Source organism: Chlorocebus sabaeus, chromosome 4 (assembly GCF_047675955.1).
Source record: "Chlorocebus sabaeus isolate Y175 chromosome 4, mChlSab1.0.hap1, whole genome shotgun sequence".
NCBI classification, from domain to species: domain Eukaryota; kingdom Metazoa; phylum Chordata; class Mammalia; order Primates; family Cercopithecidae; genus Chlorocebus; species Chlorocebus sabaeus.
The window spans coordinates 59,310,648-59,337,755 of record NC_132907.1 but is presented as its reverse complement, the minus strand read 5'-3'; the positions used below and the strand labels follow the sequence as shown (position 1 = coordinate 59,337,755).

At 36.9% G+C, this 27,108-nt stretch overlaps 1 protein-coding gene and 1 non-coding gene across 15 annotated transcripts in view; one reads left to right on the top strand and one right to left on the bottom strand.

The window, feature by feature from the left end:
* The window catches only part of SPEF2 (sperm flagellar 2), a 188,132-nt gene that overhangs the window by 9,776 nt on the left and 151,248 nt on the right, over positions 1–27,108 (top strand). For 13 of the 14 annotated variants that reach the window (XR_012092804.1, XR_012092802.1, XR_012092803.1 and 10 more), the window contains exons 2-6: positions 2,921–3,023; positions 15,564–15,816; positions 18,473–18,643; positions 20,768–20,908; positions 23,492–23,556. Coding sequence is in view for 8 of the 14 variants with exons in the window: in XM_073014804.1 (XP_072870905.1) it covers positions 2,921–3,023; positions 15,564–15,816; positions 18,473–18,643; positions 20,768–20,908; positions 23,492–23,556 (733 nt within the window). In the remaining 6 variants the exon portion in view is untranslated. The remainder of the gene's footprint in view (positions 1–2,920; positions 3,024–15,563; positions 15,817–18,472; positions 18,644–20,767; positions 20,909–23,491; positions 23,557–27,108) is intronic. The other variant, XR_012092806.1, reaches the window with a different exon arrangement.
* On the bottom strand, positions 6,794–6,854 carry LOC119621536 (U7 small nuclear RNA). The gene has a single exon (XR_005238089.1). It is a non-coding gene; the product is annotated as a U7 small nuclear RNA (small nuclear RNA).

The window sequence follows — 27,108 nt, the reverse complement described above, 5'->3', positions numbered from 1 at the left end:
CCAGAGGGAGGCAGGAAGGGAAAGAGATTACCTGAAGGTAACATAGCAACAGCTCTTGAACAGAAAGCAATAAGCCAAAAACTGGGACAAGAGCCTGATAGCATAGGAAGAGAAAGACACAGGTACATCCATAGATGAATAATGGTTTTAGGTCCAGTGGCTCTTTAGAAAACTAAGGGAAGTATAGGGATAGGTTAGGGAGGAGAGAAGGGAAGAGGCAGAAAGAAGGAAGCAACAGACAGAAGAGGTGAAAGACACAGCTAGAGCACTCTGGGTGGCACATTGAGGATCGTGGTGGCAACGAGAGCTTTGGAGTCTGTGAGGGAAGGAGAAAGCTGCAGTGACACAGGAGGAGGTGGCACACTTTGGCCTATTGGAGCAGAAGGAACCTTTTGGATTTCAGTTGCTTTAAAGACTACTGAGGTATGAAGCCGGAAGACACTTGCTGAATAACAGATGACATTTGGTATAAGATCAAGCCAATCCTCATTTTAGTAGCATCACAAGGCATTATGATATTCAAGTGGTGTCACATTAAAGTCAGAAAACATCATTGCCTAGGTTATGAAGCTCAAGCTTAACTTGTGCTGTAAGGTGTTCCAGGTGGTACAACAGATCTAGCTGAGTTATAAAGCTCAGGTATGCCATGGATTTCAAATTCTCCTGCTGGAAGCTTTGGGACATACGGTTCTCTAACTATATTTTCTCAAGAATTGCTTCAGTGTTTCACATTAAGACATAGCTTTGGAAGGACAGATATGACTGATAAGAAGGGCATCAAACCATCAACTCTGAAAGAATGTATCATGGGTTTAGAGTGAGATCATTCTGCCCTAGTTTTAAAATGATGATAAAACTGGTCTGTTTGTGGAAAAGCTTGCTAAACTCCACTAATAGGTGCCAGACTGTGGACTTTAAGAATAGATGGAATGTGTCTGTTCTCACATGAACTATAGCTGAACACAAGTTTATGTGATTGGAAGCATTCATTTTCCTAGAGCATATAAAAGTTTCATTTCTTTTTACTTATTGCTAAAGTGATCCATAGACAAAAGCACTGTTTCTCCTTAATGTTTTTTACCTTTTATTTTTTCTATTGCAAATAAAAATTATGTAACCATAATTAATAGATTCTAATTCTAGACAGTTCAAGAACTCACCCTGAATAAATAGAATCAATGGGAATCATCAACATCTTTTTAAACTACTTTTAGTATTGTATTGACTCAGCTTAAGGATTGGGGTATTCCTCTGAGTCTAAAGGGTTTTGAGAGCAGATCTTAAGAAAGTCTTAGGGAAAACTGTGGTCTGGCATCAGATATGCAAAAAAGTATCATAATATGGTGTAATCTTTGGAGTGTGGACTGTGCAGTGGCTGTTATGGAGCAACTTAGCTCACCTTCCTGCAACCACACAACCAAGCGTCACGTCTACAAATCATGAAGGAATGTTATTTCTTCAAGGTCAACTAGCCACCTCATTATTAGTCAGACAGGTAAAATAGAAGAACCTGGTAAAAATGAATTTGTGATACTGAATGACATATAATATTTCAACCGATGCTAACTAAAGGACCCTGATGGAAGCATGTTGAATATTTGTGGAGGATTTTGAAGTGATTTGAGAGATGATGGCTTTGGCCTATGATAATATAATTTATTTTATATATGATCCTTAAATACCATATAACTATATATTTTACTTTATAAGAAAAATACAAGTAACTCAAAACTAAGAACATATTTTTTTAAAAGCAAATTCTATTGAACACTTAAAAAATATATTTTTTCTCGGCTGGTCGTGGTGGCTCATGCCTGTAATCCCAGCACTTTGGGAGACTGAGTCGGGTAGATCTTGAAGTCAAAAGATCGACACCAACCTGGGCAACATGGTGAAACTCCCCTCTCTACTAAAAATACACAAATTAGCCGGGTGTGGTGGCACACGCCTGTAGTCCCAGCTACTCGGGAGGCTGAGTCAGGAGAATCACTTGAACCTGGGAGGCAGAGGTTGTAGATCATGCCACTGCACTCCAGCCTGGGCAACAGTGAGACTCCATCAAAAAAAACAAAGAAAAAATTCTGCACTTATCATTATGTGCCTACTATGTGGCAGGCATGGTACCCAGCAATTCTCAAACATTATTGCATAAGAGAGCTATTAATATTAAACAGCTCTCTGAGATCAGATATAGATATGATTATCTCTATTCTAGACATGAGGCTGAAACTGAGGAAGATGAAGCAGCTTGCCCAATGTCACACAGCTAGTAAGAGGCAGAGCCAAGATTCCAAGACAGATGTCTCTGGCTCCAAAGTCAGTTTTCCCTGGGCTATCTCTCCATAATTGCATGGGACAATAACTGGGCCATAGTGTCCCCTCTGAACCATGAAGGAGAAATTTGATTATGCTCAGGAGGTTTTATTTAAGAATGTGCAAATGGCTTTAGTAAACTTTCCATTGTTTTACAGGTTAAAATGAAGTCTTTGTTTAAAAGAAGTTAGCTTGCATCTCACTTGGCCAAAATATGCTATCATCCTAGATTGCATGGGTTATCCAACTAAAGTATTAGAGTATAATTTTATAAAATATCTTTAAGGCTGGTTTTTAGATCTAATGTTATTTACAAATTTTTTGGTAACATTTTTTTTTTAAATTTTATCCATTGTCTTTCTCTTCCTTCAAACATTTGTATTTCATCAATTATTGATTTATATTTATTTGGGGATCTTTGTAAAATATCTATGTTAAATGTCAACCTTTTCCTTTGGTTATTAAAAGACGTTTCGAGAAATATATTCATAGCATTTTGAGTTCCAGTTAAATTGTGTAGATTTTAGTGTATGTATATTTAAAGGGATCATTAGCTCTATGAGCAACATTGTATTCATGGTTTTTATCTCAATGTTTTGAAACTCAGGTCCCAAGTCATTTGCAAAGGCATTTTCCAGTGGCTTTCTACTTGGAGAAGTTCTATACAAGTTTGAACTTCAGGATGATTTTTCAGAATTTTTGGACAGCAGGTCAGTGAGATTATTCTTTGTTGTTGTTGTTATTGATTTGTTTTGAGACAAGGTCTTGTTCTGTTACCAAGACTGGAGTGCAGTAGCGTGATCATAGCTCACTGCAACCTCGAACTCCTGGGATCAAGCAATCCTCTTGCCTTGGCTTCCCAAATAGGTGGGACTACAGGTGCACGCCATCACGCCTGGCTAATTTTTGTATTTTTGGTATAGACGGGGTTTTGCCATGTTGCCCAGGCTGGTCTTGAACCCCTGGGCTCAAGTGATCCTCCTGCCTCAGCCTTCCAAAGTGTTGGGATTACATGCATGCGCCTCCACTCCTGGCCTACTCTTTAGTTTCAAGAAAAGTTAATTTCTTTGGCATTTGGAAAATCCAAAGTTAACTTCAAAGAATCATTAATCATAAGATCCCTTCCAAACCTCAAACACTCAAGCAGAACCATTAATATGGAAATTGTTCCTTCCTGGCACATACATTTTTTATTTTCTCAAGAGTACAAAGGAGAGACTGTTATGTGGTTGCAGCAAGACCTCATCTCTAAAGGGGACTTATTTTACACCAGATTTCTTCCTGTTTTGTTAATTGATTGTTCCTTCTTTTAAGAGAAGAAGTGAAACAACATATAGTGCTTTGGGTAGACAATTAGTATTATTATTTGTGGTTTAAAACTATAAAATAGAACTTAACTACTAATAAAAAATTCACAATGGTTTTTGTTTTTAGTGGCTATATTGAAATATAATTTATGTACCACAATTCACCTAATATATTCACATATTTAGTATCTTCACAACCATCACCACCATCTAAACATCCAGCCTCTGGCACCTACTAATCTACTTTTCTGTCTCTATGGATTTGCCTATTCTACACATTTTATATCAATGGAATCACACAATTTGTGACATTTTGTGACTGGCTTCTTCACTTAGGATAATGTTTTCAAGGTTCACCGATGTTAGCAAGTATCAGTATTTCTTCATTTATATTTATTTTCTGAATAATTTCTATTATATGGATATACCATACCATATTTTGGTTATCTATTTATCAATTGATGGATACAATCCTCCTTTGGTATTCTTGGGGTATTGGTTCCTGGACCCTCTACAGGTATCAAAACCCAATAGGGCAGCCATTAAAGTTTAAAGTTCCAAAATCATCTCCTTTGACTCCATATCTCACATCCAGGGCACATTAATGCAAGAAGTGAGCTCCTATGGCATTGGAAATCTCTGCCCCTATGACTTTCAGGGTACAGCCCCTCTCCTGGCTGCATTCACAGGCTGGTGTTGAGTGTATGTGGATTTTCCAGGTGCATGGTGCAAGCTGTCGGTGGATCTACCATTCTGGTTTCTGGAGGACAGTTGCCCTCTTCTCATAGCTCCACTAGGTGGTGCCCCACTAGAGACTGTGTTTGGGGGCTCTGACCCCACATTTCCCATTTACATTGCCCTAGCAGAAATTCTCCATGAGGGCTCCATGCCTGCAGCAAACTTCTTGAATGCTTTGCTGCTTAGAAATTTCTTCCACCAGAAATCCTAAATCATCTCTCTTAGGTTCAAAGTTCCACAGATCTCTAAGGCAGGAGTAAAATGCCACCAGTCTCTTTGCTAAAGTATAGCAAAATCACCTTTATTTCAGTTCCCAATAAGTTCCTCATCTCCGTGTGGCTATTAGAATATATAAGTAACACTTATAACTCAATAATAAAAAGACAATCCAATTTAACAATAGGCAAAGGATCTGAATAGACATTTCACCAAAGAAGCTAACACACAACTAATAAGGAGACGAATAGATGCTCAACATCATTAGTGTATTATTCCATTTTCACACTGCTGATAAAGACACACCCAAGACTGGGCAATTTATAAAAGAGAGTTGTTTATTGGACTTGTAGTTCCACATGGATGGGGAGGCCTCACAATCATGGTGGAAGGCAAGGAGGGGCAAGCCACATCTTACGTCGATGGCAGCAGGCAAAGAGAGAGGTTGTGCAGAGAAGCTCTTGTTTTTAAAACCATCAGACCTTGTGAGACACATTCACTATCATGAGAACAGCATGGGAAAGACCCACCCTTATGATTCAGTCATCTCCCACTGGGTTCCTCCCACGACATGTGAGAATTATGGGAGCTACAAGTTGAGATTTAGGTCGGGACACAGAGCCAAACCATATCAATTCGTGTTTAGGAAAATGCAAATCAAGATCACGAGATACCACTTCACACCCACTAGGATGGCTATAGGCAGAAAGATAGACAATAACAAGTGATGGTAAGGACATAGAGAAATCAAAACCCTCATACAATGTTAGTGCGAATTTAATTCAGGCACTTAAAAAAACTGTTTAGGTGTGCCTCAAAAGGTAAACATAGAATGTCATACCCAACAATTCCACTTGTAGGTATACACCCAAGAGAAATGAAAACCTATCCATGTGATAACACAATGTTCATAGCAGATTATTCCTAATAGCCAAAAAGTAGAAACAACTCAAATATAGTTGGCCCTCTGTATCCATGATTTCCACATCCATGAATTCAACCACTTGCAATTCAAAAATATTTGGGAAAAAAAAGTCACAGAGTTCCAAAGAGAAAAACTTGTATTTGTCACAAACTAAGTACTACATTGAATCCACAAGAATGAATTAATATGCAGGCATTGTATTAGATATTATAAGCAATCTAGAGGTGATTGAAAATATACAAAAGGGTGTATATAGATTATATACAAATACTATACTATCTTATGTGAAACCACCTCAACCTGGACTTCATTGTCCATATCACTGTCAGCATTTTGGTCAAAGCCATTCAACAAGTATCTAAGAAGTTCCAAACTTTTCAACATTTTCCTGTTTTCTTCTGAGCCCTCCAAACTGTTCCAACCTTTGCCTGTTACCCACGTACAAAGTTGCTTCCACATTTTCCGTTATCTTTATAGTAGTATCCCACTCTCTGCGGTACCAAGTTACTGCATTAGTCCATTTTCACACTGCTATAAATATATACCCGAGACTGGGTAATTTATAAAGGAAAAAGGTTTAATTGACTTATATTTCCACATTGCTGGGGAGGCCTCAGGAAACTTACAGTCATGGCAGAAGAGGAAGCAAACACATCCTTCTTCACAAGGCAGCAGGAGAGAGAAGAGTGAGTAGTAAAGTGGGAAGGGCCCCTCATAAAACTATCAGATCTCATGAGAACTAACTCACTATCACAGGACCAGCATGGGGAAGCTGCCTCCATGATCCAATCCTATACCTCCCACCAGGTATCTCCTTAGACATGTAGGAATTATGGGGATTACAGTTCAAGATGAGATTTGGGTGGGGACACAAAGCTTAACCATATCCGCTGCTTTATTATTTCTGTTCTTATTGTCATTTCTGGACTTCTGCTTGTTTTGGGTTTAGTTTTCTTTTTGTAGTTTCTTGTTATGGATGGTTAACTTTTTTATTTTAGATTTTCTTTTTTAACATTTGCATTGATGGCTATAAATTTCCCTGTAAGCACTGATTTAGCTGTATCAGGTAAGTTTTGGTATGTCATTTTGCGTCTTTATTTATCTCAAATAATATTCTAATTTCCCTTGTGATTTCTTCTTTGATTCTTTATTATTTAGGAGGATGTTATTTAATTTCCACATACTTTTGAATTTTCCAAATTTGCTGCGTTACTTATTTCTAATTTAATTACATTGTCATTGGACAACACAGTTATTTCAATCTCTTTAAACTTAATGAAATTTTTTTTTGGTGAGAGGTTTCTGGTAAAACCTATAAAACCAGCTAGACAAATTCTAAAAGAGCTGCAACACTTATTGAAGCTGTTTTTAAAAATGGTCTAACATATATTCTCCTTTTGAAAATGTTTCATATGTACTTGAAGAGAATGTATATTCTATTATTGTTCAATAGAGTGTTTACAGATATCTGTGAGGTCCAGTTGGTTTATAGTGTTATCCAGGTCTTACATTTCCTTACTGCTCTTCTGCCTGGTTGCTGTATCCATTATTGAAAGTTGGAGCCAAAGTCTCAAATTGTTCTTGTTGAATTGTCTATTTCTCCATCTAATTCTTTCAGTTTTTGCTCCATGTATTTTGTGACTCCATTGTTAGATGCATATATGTTTATAATTGTTATGTCTTCTTGAGGAATTGACCTTTTTAACAATATAAAATATTCTTAGTATCAAGTAGTACTTTTTTTTTTCTTAAAGTCAATTTTGCCTGATACTATAGTCACTCTAGTCCTGTTTTGGTTATTATTTGCTTGATATATGTTTTTCCATCCTTTTACTTTCAATAAATTTGTGTATTTGAATCTAAAGTGTATTTTCTTGTAGAAAGCATACGATTGGATTGTATATCTGTTCTGCCAATTCCCTTTTTGTAATTGTAGTTATTTAATCCATTTATTTACAATATAATTATGAAGGAAGATTTGAGTGTGCAATTTTGATATTTGTTGTATATATGTTTTATGTCTTTTTTACTGCTCTACTACTGCCTTCTTTTGTGTTAGATATTTTCTAATACCATTTTAATTCCCTTATTGTTTCCTTTACTGTATTTTTTGAGTCATTTTCTTAGTGGTTTTCATGAAGATTACAATTAATATTTTAATTTAAATCAAACTATTCAGATTAATACTACTTTAATTTCATTAGTATAGAAAAAAATTTGCTCCAGTGTAGCTCAATTGTCTCCTCCTTTTTTTATGCTATTGTTGTCCTACAAACTACATCTTAAACCCATCAAGTCAGTTTTATAATTATTGCTGTATGCACTTAACTTTTAAATCAGATAAGGAGAGGAACATAGTTACAAACAAAAATATATTTAAACTATTTTTTATGTTACTCTATGTAGTTACTTCTACTGACGTGCTTTAAAATTTATTCATGTGATTTGAGTTACTGTATATTGTCCTTTCATTTAGGACTTAAAGATTCCCTTTAGTATTTCTTATAGGGCAGGTACGTTAACAATGAGTTATCTTAGTTTTTGTTTATCCTTCAGTTTTGATACATATTTTTACCAGTCATAGAATTCTTGATTTGCAGTTTTTCTTTTTCAGCACTGTGACCATGTCATCCAGCTGCCTTCTGGCCTCCCTAATTTCTGATGAGTCAGCTGTTTATTTTATAGAGAAACTCTTGTATTTGACGACTTATTTTTCTCTTGATGCTTTTAAGATTCTCTCTGTCTTTGTCTTTCAACAGTTTTACTATAATATGTCTAGGTGTAGACATCTTTGTGACTAACCTACTGCAGTTCATTAAGCTTCTTGGATGTGTGGATCCGTATCTTTCATCACATTTGTGAAATTTTGGCCACTATTTCTCCAAAGATTATTTTTGTCCCCTTTCTTTCTCTCTCCCATATCATTCACCAATTATGTGTATATTGGTATACTTGGTGATGTCCTGTAGGTCTCTGAGACTTTGTTCACTATTAAATAAACTGTTTGTTACAGAACAGTTTTAGATTTACAGAAAAATTATTGACATAATACAGAGATTTCCTATATTGTACATATCTATTCGTACCTATTGCTAGCATCTTACATAGGTGTGGTACATTTGTTACAATTAATGAGCCAATATTTGTATATTATTATCAAATAAAATCTATATGCCATTTAGATTTTTTTAAAATTTTTTACCTAATGTCTTTCTTGTTCCAGGATCCCATCCAGCATATCATATCATATCTGCTTAGGCTCTTCTTGAATGTAATACTTTCTCAGACAGACTTTTCTTATTTTCGATGATCTTGACAGTTTTGAAGCATACTAGTGAAGTGATTTTCCCTCAGGTGGAATTTCTCTGATGTTTTTCTCATGATTAGAGTGGATGTATGTGTTTTGAGGTTCTGGTCATTTTTCTTCATGCTTTTTTTTTTTTTTCCTTCCCTGAATAGTTTTAGTTGACCTATCTTTGGGTTCTCAGATCTCGGATTCTTTCCTCTGCCAACTCTAGTTTGCTGTTGAACTATTATTGTGAATGTTTTTATTTCAGTTGTACTTCTCAACTTCAAAATTTCACTGTGTTCCTAATTTTATAATTTCTGTTTCTTTATTGATACTCTCTTTTTGTTGAAACAGTGTTCTCATACTTTATTTGAACTTTAACCATTTTCCCATTTACCCTGAGAGCACTAGCTGGCAGTGCTTGCAGGTGAAGCATTTACCCTGAGATAACTTTACCATGAAATATCTTGCTTTTATTATTGTTTTTGCATTGCTCTAGTGTTTTGACTTTGGAAACAAAAGGCATCATTCTATTTACAGGATTCCATTTTTAGCAGTAGTATTTCCATTTACAAAATGTAGTATTTATCATCGATCACCAAAAATATCAAATCCTAGAAAACATAGCATTCCTATGTATAATGTTAACATCGTTCTCCAACAGTTGTTGGCCAAATATTTATTTGGTGAATCCAATTTTTCCAAAATATATGAATCTGATGATTCTGGTGTTTGTTCTGTTTAGAAATAATTCCAAGAACAGTCTTTATATTTTATTTTCACATTGAAAATTAGTCAGATTTGCTTCAGCGTCATAGAATGTGTTTATGTAAAATTAAATGAGCACTGGCAGTGAGCTGCACTTTTTTTTTTTCTAAACAGGAAGAGAGTTTATAAACATAGTTTATTTTCCTTTCTTTAACATATTTATAATAGGTCATTGCAGGTCTTTGTCCAAGACTTCCCCATGGAGTTTCTATTCACCTTTTTTTTCCTTGTTTATAGGTCATACTTTCTTGTTTCTTTGTGTGTCTCATAATTTTTGAAAATTGGACATTTAAAATAATATAAGGTGTCAATTCAGACTATTACATATTCCCAGAGTTTGTTGTTGTTGCTGCTGCTTCTGCTTTTTGTTTGTTTGTTTGTTTGTTTAGTAACTCTCCTGGACTAATTCTGTGAAGTCTATATTCCCTCTTGTATACTGCACCTGAAGTCTTTAGTTGATTTGCTTAGTGGTCAGCAGTTGAACAAAGATATCTTTTAACACCTTGGACCAAGACATTTTCCTTTGCTAAGAAACTCTATGAGTGGATTATGGCATGTTTTCAATGCTCTGGCAGTTTACAACTTTCCCTTAGCCTTTACTTCCTGCTTGTGCAACATCTCAAAGTCAGCCAAAGGTGAGAGATTTGGACCTCCTCATGTCTTTCCTAGGCATCCATACATTCCTGCACATGCATATGGCCTCAGAGTCCCTAACAGACATCTCATTCATAGGTCTTCCTTTTAAGTTTTTGGCCAGGCTCCTCTTTGTTCCATTTGGTTTTACTGTCTCGGGTAACTGTGATTATAAACAATTGCTATGATTGTTTTTTCCTAACACCCTTGGGATAGGACTTTTTTCAGTGAGTAAGCTCTATTAGGTCAAATAATGACAAGGTGTGAAAATGGGGATTTTCACAACACTACTGGGTTAAATAGTTAAATAGCGACACTCTGGACCAGGTGTGGTGGCTCATGCCTGTAATCCTAACACTTTGGGAGGCCAAGGCGGGTGGATCACCTGAGGTCAGGAGTTTGAGACCAGCCTGGCCAACATGGTGAAACCCTGTCTCTGCTAAAAATACCAAAATATTAGCTGGGCGTGGTGGTGGGCACCTTTAATCCCAGCTACTTGGGAGGCTGAGGCAGGAGAATCTCTTGAACCTGGGAGTTGGAGGTTGCAACGAGCTAAGATTATGCCGTTGCACTCCAGCCTGGGTGACAGAGTAAGACTCTCTCAAAAAAAAAAAAAAAAAGCAACACTCTGAAGACAGGACTTCGGAGGCACTTCAAATCTGTCTGCTGCTTTGATGACTACTAAACTGCTGGTTTTTATAGCTGCCATGGTTGTAAGTCTGCTGCTGGTTTTCACAGCTGCCATGGAGCTAGGGAGAGGGGTATGGACATGGAGCAAGCTAAAATGACAAAAAGCTCTCTGTCCTTACCACTATTAAGCAACTTTTCTTAAATAAATGCTCCTTGAGTTGTTGCAAGCCTTTAGCTCATTTCCAGAGTTATGAAAAAGTTAATTTTTACAATTTTTTATCAGTTTTATTGTTGTCTTTAAGGAGGACCAGATTTTTGGAGGTTCTCGCTCTGCCATTTATGAAGATCTACTTCAAATCTATAATATTTTAACCTGATACTTCCTGCTCAAGTACTTCTTATTTTTGTTTGTCTGAAATGATAGGCCTTTATGAAGCTGCACCTGTGTTATAAGACTTCTGAGCAAAAGAATCTCTGATATTTCCATGCTAGAGGAATTATTCTTTCATAATCTAGATTATCCTTGTTGTACATATAGTAACTGTACGACACAAAAGAAGCCATAGATAGAACTATACTGTCATACCAAATAAACCCTGTCTTGCTAATCCCATCCAATTTCTTGACCTTCTGGTATACAGGGTAACATCCTAATCCATACCTACATCTCATATTACACATCTCTTCCTCAAGGGCATGGCATATAAATTCATTGTTAGCCCCGGCTACCCACTCTACCTGACCTCTCAGCCCTTCACTCCCTCTGTTCCTAGCTTTGCTGCCACCAATAGAAGCTGGATTAGCCTCCAAGGTATAAGAATGCCAGGGTAGGTAGGTCAGTGTCTATGCCCTCCTATTCTTTTTTGTGATTTCTCAGGAGTTCTTATATGTATAGATTGATGTGTTATGACTTGCACATAACCAGATGTCCAATCCTTTTGTTATTGTTGCTGTCTATCCTTTTATGAAAGTTAGAAACTCAACCTACACATTTAATTTTTATAACACTGATCACTTTGTTGTCAGTTTCTTCATCTATGTTTCTTTCACATTGCACAAAACACCATGAAGTTAGGGGTGTTAGGTTATTTTTCTTTATATCTTTAGGGCTTAACAGAGGCCTAGTACATATTTAACTTTCAGTCAATGTTTTTTTAAATTAATGAATGCCTACATTTCCTAGTAAATTCTACAGATAGAGACCTTGTTTAGACTTCCCAACATGAAGCTAAAACTCTACACTCATATCTCTAGGTGTGATATCCCCATCAGCTTAAGAAATTTGAGTGTTCTGGTCTCTGTCGCTCTCAAGGTCATGGCTTTATAAGGTGCTTCTCAGTGTGACCCTCATTCACCCTTCCAGCCACATTTCCCATTAACCTAGAATCCTAACCTAAGCTTCTCTGGTCCACACACACATCATATGTTTTTGTTATGCCTTGCACCTTTGCAGATTAATGTTATTTTTTCAGTTCTACCATGAGAAACTTGTGTTTATTCTGAAGTGCCAGCTAAAAATCTACTCCTTCTCTAAACTCTTCTTTTACTTTCTTAGTAGATTTAGTCCCCCTTTTCTCTTTGTTCTAACAAGACTTTGGACATCCCTTTCCTTATTACATTATCGTTATCAAGTTATAATTATTTATTTATATATCAGTTCTTATCAGAGTGCCTGCCACATGAAGGAGACCAAAGAATGTTTGATGAATGGTAAATGAATGTTTACCCCTCAACTAGATTGCAAAGATCCTGAAAGTTGCAGTGTGTGTTTATTCTTTGTGCTCCAAGCATTGTCCTGGTCCATAGCAGGCTCATAATATTGTTTCTAATGAATAAATGAGAGATATCAGAGAGGATATCTGCTTAACCATGGAAAAGTTAAAGGACCATCCTGACCAAATCGCAGATGCAGTGTTTCAGGTGTACCAAACTGGCTGCTGTTGGCAGGACCACAGAGGGCCTTTTGTGAAATGGAAAAAGGGTCCCCATCTGGCTGGAAATGACTGTAAAAATGCAGGCCTTGGTGAACAGAAAGGCCTTTTTACAAGGAAAAAGGAGCCACATTTTGGATGAAGCAGTCTCATGCCAGGAACAAGGCTTAGCAATCTGAACAGAGGGTAGATTTCATACTCTTGTTCCACCTTTGGACAGGTGTGTGTCCTTTGTAACAGCCCTGCTTGTCATATACTACAAAGGACTAACTTTCTCTCTCACCAGGAGTCACTGCATTCCTTAATGTGAGAAGAGGGTCCTCCTTGTATTGAGAACCAAATATCATCCATCTTCAATTATTGAAACAACCCATTTTTTTCCCCAGGGCAGATGGTCTTTTAAATAAGACAAGAATCAGTACATCTTATGAGTATGACCTTTGTAATGGTATATTTGGTTGAGAAAACAATCCCTTTTTTGTCATAGCCTAATTTTTAGGCAACTGGTGCCAGGGCTGATGATTTGGGGATATTATCTAACACTTTTAGTTTCTTTAGTTTAAAATGTAAACTGGAAATATATTTTGTAAATAACTTAAAGTTATTCATCTTGGAAATAATTTAATTCTAAGAATACTCATCTAACTCTGAAAGAATTCCCTGATTTTGAGTATTTTTATTCCTTCACAAATAGTGAAACTTGAGAAGATTTTTTTTTTTTTTTTTAAAGTAAATAGTCAAGACAATTTCTGGGAGGGCAGCTACCACTTACCTTGTAAGAGGATGTATTCCCTCACTAGATGGCAAGAAGGGAAGGAGATAGGTAGTCTCTTAGCAAGTAAGGATTACTATTAGAGAGGGAAAAGTTTTTCCTAACACACATTTCTTAATTCCCTCAGAGGTCATCGTTTACCTCATATGCTCTGTCTCTAGAGCAAAGATGTCCCAGTGGTTTTTCCGTGTTCAAAAACAACTGTTGATTATCCTGCCATTCTGATTCTACCCATGCTTTAACAAGAGTAGGCTTCCACCAATTTACACACAAGTTCTGTTCCCCAAATTTGATTGATTAGACATACGTTTCCAGAGAGAAGTATTATTAGACCTGTGCACTTTGGCCAGTTCGTAAAATACATTTAAACCCTAGTAGGTAACTGAACTATAACATTAACAGGCTTGTTAACTGCATTCTGGGAGCCACATGATACAAGTGAGAGAAAGAGAAACCTCTTCTTTTTCTTGAGTGCAGGGCTAAGCTTTGACAAAATTTGGAAATGGGTAATGTTTGCTTTTGGACTCTCCCTCCTGAATTAGCATGCCCCTAAAATCTGTAGCCCAGGGTTATATATAACCCAGACCAGAGCTCTGACCGATGGCTCTCAGTTCACATCTTTCCAATTATGTGTAGTGAGCAAAGCACACAGGACTCCTAGGATGGGAAGGGTGTGAAAGGACGACTATGATGGAAGATCAAAAGGGGTGATAGATGCCTTTCTAGAGAATGGAAGCACATGTCATTGATTTGACTATCTTCTTTCACAATCGTATTCCTCAAAACATGGTCTGTTTACCTGAGTCATTATAGACAAATGTTGTATCTCCAACTCTATGGTGATTTGTGGAGAAACGGATTGTAAAACTGGACCTGAGAAGACCTTTAAAAAAGTATATTTAGTCTCATGCTGAGAAGGTTTTCTTGTAGCATGCATTATCTCTTCTTGTCTCCTCCAAGACCTGTTTCTCTTTTATTAATTTAAAATATTTTATTTGAAGTTTGATTGATGCAGCATAATATACTAAATATATGTTGCTAAATATTTCTGTTAAAAGAGTTATTAATACACAGAGGAAACAGGACAGTAAGTTACACCACGTGACCAGAACATGAATTCAAGATACTGCATCACTATTTTTGTTGACATTGGCCATCTCGTGGTGCTGGCTCCTCATTCATATTTAGAAATCACTCTTATATTTCCTCAGCTCCACATCCTTTTAGAGGATGGGTGCTTTTAGGTTAGATTGTAAGAGGCTCAAAAACATGCTAAGGCCGGGCGCGGTGGCTCAAGCCTGTAATCCCAGCACTTTGGGAGGCCGAGACGGCGGATCACAAGGTCAGGAGATAGAGACCATCCTGGCTAACACGGTGAAACCCCGTCTCTACTAAAAAAAAAATACAAAAAAATTAGCCGGGCGAGGTGGCAGGCGCCTGTAGTCCCAGCTACTCAGGAGGCTGAGGCAGGAGAATGGCGTGAACCCGGGAGGCGGAGCTTGCAGTGAGCTGAGATCCGGCCACTGCACTCCAGCCTGGGCGACAGAGCGAGACTCCATCTCAAAACAAAAACAAAAACAAAAACATGCTATAAGATGTTATACACGCTTTGTCTATATATATAAATATATGTTTTCTTTTCTGTAAAAAAGGTTCCATAGCTGTCAGATTTTCAAAGGTATCTGTGATTCAAAAACAAAAGATTTAGAACCACTACCTGAATGCAATCTCTTGAGAAATAGTATACTAGGAACAGTATATCAAGTTTAGGTGTTGTGAATTCTGTATTCACTTCTGAAGAAATTCTACTGTCAATTTAGGGCAGAAAATTTTAGTGTAGTCATTTAAGAGAAATGAATGCATGGAGTTCAAGTAGGCATGGTCAATAAAAAATCTCAATGTATTTACATTAGAGTGGTTTTACAGAGGAATGATACAGCTAAAAGAACATGAAATAATTCAAAATATTAGATAATAATATTTCTGATGTTTGTTGTCTTTAATGCCAATGTCTAATTATGTAAAATATTTTACTGTCCAGGGTTTCAAGTGCCAAACTTAATAATTTTTCTCGCTTGGAGCCAACACTTCACCTTCTGGGTGTACAGTTTGATCAGAATGTGGCCCATGGCATCATCACAGAAAAGCCTGGGGTGGCAACAAAGCTGTTATATCAATTGTACATTGCTCTTCAGAAAAAGAAGAAAAGTGGACTGACTGGAGTGGAGATGCAAACCATGCAACCTCTGACAAATTTAAGACTTCAACACATGAAAAGTGAAACTTTTCGAGAGGTAAGTACATAAAAAAGCGTAATAAGCATGTCACAATGTAAAATTTGATAAAGAGAAATGACAATGATATTGAATTCTCAAAGAAACATCATTAGGCATATATATCCCTTACATATGTTACTGGCCATACTTGGGTTTTATTTTATATTAATATTTTGAATTTATTTAGCCATTTTTGATGTCTCTATCCTATCCATATTGGCAATAGCTTATCAAACTCTTTTCCTAATTTCCAGTACTTTTTGTTGTTGTTGTTGTTTTAGAGAGACAGGGCCTTGCTTTTTTGCCCATGCTGGTCTTGAACTCCTGAGCTCAAGCAGTCCTCCTGCCTGAGCCTCCCGAGTAGCTAGGACTACAGGCCTAATACTTTTTGTGCCTGCTCCTCTCTTGCTGTTTCTACCCCATCATATCTGCCCAGATCTTCTTATCAGCTACTGCAACAACCTGCTAAAATGTCTCTCAATCTCCCGGATAAGTCAATCAACTGCTAAATGAATCTTCCCTAAATTTTACTTTTATTGGATTCTTCTGCTCAGAAACCTATTTTTACTTCTTTCTAGTCCTCAGCATGGTATTTCTTTCTTCTATGTGAATTGACAGTCTGTCCTTAAATATGACTGTCTATTCCTGCTTTTCCTTCCCTCACACCCAAACTCACCCTTCTCATCTCTCCTCTTCCCCAAACTGTTCCTCATGTACTGTGCAGCCCAGTACACATGGTTTCTTCCTTTGGAACTCTAGAGTGTAAGTAATTCTCACTCTCTTGGTTTTACCCTCCTGATACTGATATTGTTGGCTAAGTATTCATTATTTATTTGTCATATGACTTTACCAGATTTTTAGTATATCAGACTTGATGAATATGTCTAGTACAATGCTTCAAACGTTGTAAATACTCATTAAATGTGTTATTGACTAATTGATATGACTTTTTAGTTGACAATTCTTTCCCGTTCTTATGCATTTCCTATGGCAAATGAAGTGTGTTAACTTTTACAGGCCTCTGGAACAATCATGAGTGCTGCACTCATGCAAAATAGTAAATATCAATGGATAGAATTATATTTTTAAATTTAATTTTTGAAGAAGCAATGGCATAATAGATATGAGGGCCATCTCCATGTTTATATTTGTCCATTCTTCATGGATATCATTATAAGTCTAGTAGCAGAATGGACTCAGCACTCCTTGAGAGCTAGAAATTAGATTAGGCTTAATATGAATAATTTAATATTGCATTCAGCCTCCTTCACTTGCAAGCTGGTTAACATTGAGCGAGCCTCTAAACAACTCTCAGCTTCAATTTCCCCAACTATAAAAACAGGATGCTTATTTCTACCTGCCTCAGAGTTCAGAATTGGACATTTTTGTAGCTTCAAGAGGAAGAGTGGACTAACTGAAGTGGAGTTTATATATAATAAAATGTAAAGCGGTCAACAGTGGCAAGTGCTATAAGAGCTGTGTAGATGAAGACAAACAAGAGCCTATTAGCTCATTTGATGTTGGTCATGGGTGAACTTCCAGAGTCAATAATTCATTCACTGAACAGATATTTATTGGGCTCCTACTTTTTGTCAAGCACTTGCACAACAAACACACAGGAAAAGCCCCAGCCCTCTTAGAGCTTACATATTAGGGAGAGAAAAATGTTTCATTAGAGTGATATGAATTGCAGTGAGTTGAGAAGGACTTTGGAGATGAGGAAGAGGGTAGCATAGATTATTCTTTCAAGAAATGTGGAGGTAAAGAAGAAAACAGTAGGAAAGAAAAGCTCAAGTGAAGTATGAGATTGCTTGTTTTATGGACCTAGAGACTGGGGCCACTTATCAGTTGAGAAAAAGAGTCAGTGGCAGGAAAGATGAAAATAGTACGAGAACCAGATAGAAAGAGACCCTCTGGGGACGGAAAGAGGACTATACAATCAATGGTTCATGTGGAAGAGGTGATATCTATCGTAGGAAAGAAGTAGAGATGCCGTCTTCTTTGATACTAGATGAGAAGAAATGCAGGTAATATTAATAATGGTTGAAATTTATTGAACGGCATGCCTAGTGATGTGCCAAGCCCTGTTTCAGGTGCTTTATGAATATTATTTTACTTGATCTTCACAACAGCCGTAAAAGATAGGTACTTTCATTAATCCCATTTTACAGAGGACGAAACTAAGGCACAGATGGATTAGGTAACTTGCCCAATTTTATGCAGCTAGTAAGTGGGAAAGCTGAAACACAAACCTAGGAAGCTTTAATGTTTCTTCACTTTTTACTAAGCAGTGGCTAAGCAATGGGAAGAATCGAGCTTCTTATATTATCTTTTATATGTTAAAATTGGTTTAATGAAATTATTTTTGCAAAAAATATATTTCCAAGAATATAAATACCACTTACTGAAAATTAAACTCAGTGTAAAAAGTTTAACTATAAAAGTATATACGAGGCTATTTTGTAAGAAGGAACACAAAGGATAATGTTTTTGTAATTGCACTTACATCAATTAAAAATATGAGTAATTGGAACGGGCTTGAATTTAGCTTTAACTATCAACAATAGTAATTTAAAGAATTTCATTTTGAAGACAAATTTTATTTGTGCTTATAATGAACATGTGCTTTTTATTCTCTAATAACAAAATCTTTTGAAATGCTTTTTTCATTTAGAGACTTAGACACATGATCCCACGTCAAACTGATTTCAATCTGATGCGGATTACATACAGGTTTCAAGAAAAATACAAACACGTGAAAGAAGATCTTGCCCATTTGCATTTTGAGAAACTTGAAAGATTTCAAAAACTCAAGGAAGAGCAAAGATGTTTTGATATCAAAAAGGTTCTATAGAACTATTTTTTCAGAAATTCATTAGTGCATAGTATACAGTTTGTGATTTATGCCTACAGTACACATTGCATAAGCAGTAGTGGAGCACAAATTGCACTTTCCTGATGCATGACTTTGTCCTGCCCTACTCTCACCCTTTCTCTCTCTCCCCTGCTCCTTTTCTCCACCCTGACTCTTGCTGACTGTCACCTCTACTTGTGGCTGAGAACAAGAACTGCCATCCTGTGGAGTGGCAAGATAACTGCGTTGCTTTCACTGGTAAAAATCATTGTTTCAGCTGCTTTAGTGATGGAGGGTTGCTACTAGCTACCCCATTGGTCAAAGGCGCTTGCCATTGTCACCACTGAGGGAGATAGATCAGACATTGTCCCCTCGCTTTCTCCTCTTTTGCAACTTTTGGTCCTGCCCCATTTCTCTGTTCTTGGAAATGTGAGGTAATCCTTTGCTTGCTTACCTTTTCAATCACCTTGAACAACGCTTAACTTATTTCTGGCCCTTGCTTCTTGTTTTGACTAACTCTCTGCTCCTTCTGGCTCTTTAATGATCTTCTGTGCCTTTGTGGATGAGAGAATACTGGTACATGGAATCATTAAAGATTTTTAAGAGTATTTCAGGTGACTGGGTATATGGAATGTGTAAACTACAGGCAAAAGAATTATGTAGTTCTTCCCATTGCCCTGCAAAATCACTTTTTAAATTCATGGATTTATTTGGAATGATAAGAAATTCTATTCTGAACATAGTCAGCTCTTTGTAGGGAAGAATGGAAAGATGACAGACAAACTGGAAGATCACTTGCAAGCTGGTTAACATTGAGCCAGCCTCTAAACAACTCTCAGCTTCAATTTCCCCTACTGTAAAAAACAGAGATGCTTATTTTTACCTGCCTCAGAGTTCAGAATTGGATGTTTTCATAGCTTCAAGAAGAAGAGTGGACTAACTGGAGTGGAGTTTGTATATAATAAAATGTAAAGCAGTCATGTAATTCTATGACTTGCCAGAGGGTAAATAAAGGATTATATTTCCCTTTGGTGTCACATGATAAAGAGAGAACGCACTCTTAAAGTAGTGTTTAAGTTGAGGCCAATTGCAGTGACTCTAATTTATGTGGAACCAGCCTGTTCATTAGTGCCAAGCTTAATGCAGACGGTCTCCAAGAAAGTTGAGAAAAAGGAAATATAATACCATTAAATATTCTGAAATAAATTATGTTCAAAATGATCATAGGGAACAAATAAGGCAAAAGGGAGACCCTGTGTCTTCCTGGTTTTAAGAAAAAAAGATATACATATTGCAATTAAATAAATATTCATATTTTGGAAAATAAAATAAAAATTGTCTATTGTTTATGCCTTTTTAATGGTAAACTGAAATTTTTATCTTTGGACATGGAAACTAATGATCATATTCATTCTAATATAATGTATTAGTAGTAAAGTCATGATTAGTTTCACATATTACCTCTTAAATCATTTAAAATACTTTATCTGACTTTCAGTCACTTTTTCTTTTCAGTTACATTCTCCTGCTTATATTCTTCTTAAAATAACTACTGCCTACATACAGAAGAGATGATCCAATAATTACATCACATAATTTAGTGTTAATTCAATGTTTGAGGTTGCCCCTGAACTCATTGTTTAAGTGTGACTGGGTTTTGGGGAAGTTTGTCATTTTTATTGGGTCTCCCAGGAGCCCACCTAGAAACTGTCTCCTAGATAGAATTTTCTAATTGGACCATCTTCAGAGATAGAATTTTTTTCTTCCCATGCTTGGTAAGGTCATGACAGTAGGATTGGGAAAGAATTATACTCTTATTTATATTTGGGACATCTTTATTGTCCTTTTAGTATCAGCACACAGAATGAAAATACAGACATTTAATAGATACGATTTTCAGATTCCAGAATTGTGTTTTAACATCATACTTTTCAGAGTAAGTCATATTGACACCTGCTTCATTAACATTACACAATTGTGACACCTAGTCCCTTGGCTAATTGCTGGGTTCTGAAAATTTCAATAGATAAATTTTATATATTTATACCTATGAGTGTATTATATTGCCTATTCTGTTATTCTGAATCACTAAACTAATGTATATGGGATATTCAGCAATACTTAAACAGAAGACGACAAAACGAAATAATGGCCAAAATCCAAGCAGCTATTATACAGATTCCTAAACCTGCATCAAATCGTACTTTGAAAGCACTCGAGGCCCAAAAAATGATGAAAAAGAAAAAAGAGGCAGAGGTAAGTGATAATCCTTTAATATTGTGCTGTGTTTGTCTTAACTAAAGAATAGTCTCCCCCTGAAACATATAGAGAGACCTTCCAAAACTTCACATTTGCTTTCCAAATTATCTCTGACTTTGTCCTTTCTCATTCAGAATTCCTCTACTATATGCATATTCAACTCATTTTATATTGTTATTTGTTCAGAACGAAGAATATAGCTTTAGGCCAGCAATGGCAAACTCCTATTAAATGGCAGTCTGGACTCCTGTGTTGAAAAAGATTCTGTGGTCAATAACAAAGTAGGTCAGAATGGGTGCTGTTGTAATGGGTCATGTCTTATCCATTTGTGTTGCTATAAAAGAATACCTGAGGCTGGGTAATTTATAAAGAAAAAGAGGTTTATGTCGCTTATGGTTCTGAAGGTTGGAAGATTCAAGACTGGGCATCTGGTGAGGGCCTTAGTAAGGAGAAGGGGGAGGGGAAGTGGAGCCAGCATGTGCAGACATTACATGGGGAGAGAGAAAGTGAGAGAGAGCGGGTAGGGAGGGAGAGAGGGAGAGAGAAAGTGCCAGGTTCTTTTTAACAACCAGCTTTCATGGGAACTAATAGAGTGAGAACCCACCCCTAGGGAGGGAATCAATCTATTCATGAGGGAAAAAGAGAGTGAGAGAGGAGGTGCCAGGCTCTTTTTAACAAATAGCTCTCATAAGAACTAACAGAGTAAGAATTCACTTACCCCCAGGGATGGCATCAGTCTATTCATGAGGGATCCACCACCATGACCCAGACACCTCCCATTAGGTTCCACCTTCAACATTGGGATCAGATTTCACATGTGGTTTCAGGGACAATCATACAAACCATAGCAGGTCATAACTGCCATGGGTACAGCAGGGGCCAGTCAAGGTACACATAGCATACATATGCCATGCCTACTATATACTTTTACTTAATTCCTCCTCATCGTACCACACTATTTTTCTATGAATCCCAGGAATGTTAAGTGACTTATTGCTACCAGTATATTTACATTTAAGATACCTATACCAGTGACATTTTACTAGACCACAGCAACTGTCAATCATTTCAGTAAGATGCAATCTGATTATATTTCCCAGGAGAACAACGTTACAGTTCAGTTTGATACAAATTCCTGCAATTCACACTGCATACTGCTGCAATGATGATTCATATTCTGTCATGTGACCTATAAAGATGATTAATAGCTACCATTTTTTGAATATGCACTGTATATCAAGCTGTGAATTGGACACTTCACATTATCTTTAATTTGTAAATAACTCTCTAAGTAGGGTATTCTTTTTCCAATTTTGTAGATGAGGAAACTGAGACCCAGACAGTTGACATGTTTTACCCAGTGGTAGTAAAGCAGAGATTGACAAATCTCTCTGATTCCTAAATCCATTGAATTTTACATTAATTCACATTTTTTTGTTTTTTAAATATTAACAAAATATTCTGTGCTCGGATTCTAAAATTACCACCTACAGAGGCTTTTATCTGACTCCATTTCTGTATCTACCTCTCGTGTGTCCCTGAGTTGATTAAAGTGTTTTTCTTTTTTTCTTTTTTGACACAGTCTTACTCTGTTGCCCAGGCTGGAGTGCAGTGGTAAAATCATGGATCACTGCAGCCTTAACCTCCCAGGCTCAAGTGATCCTCCCGCCTCAGCCTCCTGAGTAGCTGGGACCACAGGTACGCAAGGCTGGTCTCGAACTCCTGGGCTCAAGCAAACCGCTGGCCTCGGCCTCCCAGAGTATTGGGATTACAGGTGTGAGCCACTGCACCTGGCCTGATTAAAGTTTTTTTAAAAAATGTTTGTAAAACACAAAGGTGAGTTAAAGTTAAACTTCAGATAACAAATTAATAGTGTAAATAAAGTTGCATGAGGAATGTTTAAAACACCCGAGACAACAATTTTTAAAGAAATATTTGACTTTGGGAGGCCGCAGGAGGATCACATGAAGTCAGGAGTTTGAGACCACCCTTGTCAACATGGTGAAACCCCATCTATATTAAAAATACAAAAGTTAGCCGGGTGTGGTGGCACATGCCTGTGATCCCAGCTACTTGGAAGACTGAGGCAGAAGAATTACTTGAACCCGGGAGGTGGAGTTTGCCTTGAGCCGAGATCGCGCCACTGCATTCTAGCCTGGGCGACAGAGTGAGACTCACACTCTGAGTCTCAAAAAATAAAAATTAAAAAAAAAAAAGAGGCTCAAAAAAAAAAAAAAAAAAAGGAAGAAAGAAAAAAAGAAAAAGAAGTATTTGTTTCCAAAAATGTATGTCCTGACTCTTTGATAATCTGTATTCTAATGAAATGCCCTTTGGTGCCCTGTCAAAATCATGAAGTAAATGATTCAGGGGAGGCAATTTTCACATTCTTTTAGGTATAGTTATCCCAGTCTAAAAGCAACAAATCAAAATTATAAAAAAAGTTTTAGAATGCAGCTTTTCATATCCTAATTACCTTGAATTAGTAGTACATGTCATTTTATAAACTTGAATGAATATGGTAAATGAAGATGTTTCAATGGTTTTTAGATGCAGAGAAATGATAATGAATTTTCTTTAAAGGATGTGGCCAATGAAATTAAGAAGTTCGAAGCATTAATAAAAAAGGATCTCCAAGCAAAAGAAAGGTGAGATGTGAGCTATTTTAATAATCACAAAACTGCATTATGTTCTACACTTAGCTTTTGAATATTTAGAAATAGTTTATCTGGAAGAGCTATTCCAGGATCTTTTCACTCTGAAGAATCTTGATTCAAGAGTATATTAGGGAAGATAAATGAGCTAAAGTTCAGATTGTTTGTTAGCAACTTTTATAAACATCTAGAGAAAGTGACTATTATGAAATGTAAAGTTGATTTATTTTTCTGTGCTATGTTTATTATTCTAAGTTCACACATATTTTTTAAACATTCACTAAAATTGTTTCAAGGTACCACTAATTTAAGTTTGTCACAGTAAATCCTTTATTAGACTCTCAGCATAGACATCAGCAGTAGGAAGTTGAGTGAATGAGTTCATTGAACAAATGTCACTAAGACCGTCACTTTGGTGGGTTCATTGAACAAAGTTCCTCATTAATTGGCTTCATTTACCTAAAGATAAAGCTCCTTCACACTTTGTTTTCTATGGGAGGTCATTGATTCACAGTAAGTAATTCATTAGAGATGATATATGTAGGAACAGCTTGGGTTTTTTTTACATTTTTAAATGGAAACAATCCAAACTCTATGCATTTACATCTTACGAAATATGAGATAAATCTCTGTTAAAGAAGGTACTAATTTTAAAGAAAAGCAGAAAAAAATTACATACTTCAGTTTTATATTAAAATTTTCTGAAGGAAGGGAGAGACAGTCAAATGAGGAGGAACAAGGACAATCAGAGCCATAAGGAAGAAATGATGAAGTCAGATGTAAGAAAGAAAATCAAGCAAAATGGAGAATACTTATGTACATCACCTTTCCTCCTACCCTGTGTGGAAACACCTGATGCCCTATTCTGATTCCCACTCCCATTTATCAGTGTTGCTTCTGACCCATAAAAGCAACATAATCCACGTCTCCTTATCCATGCAGCCACCACTTGAACCCTAGTACACACCTACCCTGACCTTGGCCCATGAAAACACCAATTTCTTCTAATTCTTTCACCCACTTCTCTAGCCACAGGCTCTGTGGTGATAAACAGATGGTGTCCACCAAAAAGACCATCTTAAACTACTGAATACTTTGCTACTTGATGAATGCTACCTTCTGTAGCTCCCTGGCCTGCCCCTGTCCTGGACCCCTCAATTTCCACACAGTTTAGCAACCAGAGTTAAGATGAAACACAGCACTGTCTCCCACGCCCTGCACCAGTATCTATGTCTATTGATTAGTGTCCTTGCCATGTCAGTTATTAAATGTCTTAAAGATCATCCCTGTGCATTACAGCTGCAAACATTTACCTGCTCCCTATTGCCTTTGCCAACCCAACCAGACCCTAGGTCTCTATCAGTTAGTTTCAGAAACCCCAGAACAACAGTGAATGAAATTAGAGGGAAATCTGCTTGTCTCTCATGTAATAGAAAGCAGAAGGTAAGCAGCCCATAGCGTATGCTGTAGCTCCAAGGTTATCAAGGACTGAGGCTCCTCCTCTCTTCACTTTTGCCTCACTGTCCTGTTGTGTGGTTTTCATCCTCAGGGTTACATTCATGATACAAGTTGGTTGCTGGGACTCCGGCCACTTGGCCCATGTTCCAGTTATCAGGAAGGAAGACAGACAAAAAAGTTGTCTCCTATCTGAAATAGCTTCTTTCAAAAGCCTTCCCAGAAGTCCCATGTAACATTTCTGCTTTTATCTTATTGGAGAGCATTCAGTCACATGGTCACACCTGGCAGAGTGGGAAGCTGGGAAATGTAGTCTTTAAGTGGACACACTGTTTCCCTGCATAAAGTTGGGGCTCTGTTTTGAGAGAAAAGGGAGGGGAATAGTAGTGTCAGGTCCCTTGTTCACAGAAGCCTCCACTTGGTCCTGCCAAAGATTTCCAGCAGAGGGCATCTGAGATATTGACACTCTCACTTACAGTAGGAAGAGAAGGCCTGGGGCAGCTGAAATCCCTGGGCCAGTTACCTCTGGCTGTGAACAGCTTCATCTGAGAATCTAAATCCTTTCCAGTGTGTTGCACAAAGTTCCTTTTCTCTTTTGGACTTAAAAAGAAATATGCTGGGAAGCACTGGCCTAGAGCAAACTTTTCAAGAAAACAGAGGCTATGGTTACCATATAGGGCCCTTCTTAAGCCATTTCATTAATCACTACTTTTTTAGTTCATGCTGAATCTTAGCTTAGAATCAAGTGTGTTCTGGGCACATTGAGAAACTTCATACTAACTTGACGCCAGAAGGCAATAAAATCTCCCAGCTTGAACCGCAGGAGCACTTTCTGCAGCTGCCTCTTTCATAGCCTGCTCCTGAACAGTTTCTCAGGATGCCACCTCAAAGTCCCCTGTTTTTCTTTTGTGGAAGAATGATATGATGTCTCATGTCAGCAATGCAAGAGCCCTCATGACTGTTTTTTTCCCCATGTAACAAGGTTCCTCCATTTTTTCATTTTTTATATGAATAATAAATACTATCTGCTATTTGTTCCTTTAGCTGGGGTTATCGGCTGCTGTAATTTGGTATTTGGATTAATAGATTTATCAGAGGCTTTTCCCAGCAACTACTTTTTAAGAAATAGAAATTTGACCAAGGTTTCTGCTACTAATAGATTATACACATACAATTATTACATTGGATGAAGGTCTGGCAAGCAAACAGATAAAAAGAAAATATAATCACTGCCCTCAAGAAACTTACATCTAGTAAAATGAATATTTATTCAAGTACATAATGCATAGCTTTTTTCACCTTTATTGGAGTAAGACAACAGATGGATGAGTTGACTAATTGATAAAGGAGAAGCAATTTGTTAAGTATATTAATGACAGCATAAATATTGTGTTGAGAGAGGTGTTAACCCATGCTCAATCCAGGGCAGGGGCTTTTTGCACAACACACTTAAGTACAAATATAATAAGATTTTTGATGAAAGATCTAAAAGTGTTACGCTGCACAATTAAATACTAAATCTTAATAAATAGATAGGGTTAAACTCTGTCTTTGGCCTTACTGAGTGCTTGCTACCTACATAATGTGTGCTCAGCTCTTCTCAGTGACAGAATACAATCAAAGGTTGAGCCCCTGCTGATAAAATGATCGGAACTTTAGTTTGATTTTTATGCATGTATGGTGCTTTTTAGCACATTATTTGAAATTTAGCAGACATCAACTTCTTGCCAGGCATGCTAGGCACAAGTGCAGACAGAAGAAAAATAGGATACTTCTCTTATTCACTAGGAGATCAGCTGGGAGCAGCAAACCTCCAAATTATGACCTTATTACAATATGGTCTATATTATAAATATGCAGGTATTACATCATTAAACATCAAACATGAGCTAACTTTGTTTTTACCAGAGTACTTGTGTCTGTATAAGAATTGATGACAAGTCTCTACACACTTTAATAATGTGTCCTTATTTTTTGAATAAGATTATAAGTAATATTGTAAACCAAATTTATTAATTACTTGTAACAAAAACAATGATTATACATAATATAAAAATTCATTATTTCTAGGCAAGTAACATTATGGTATAC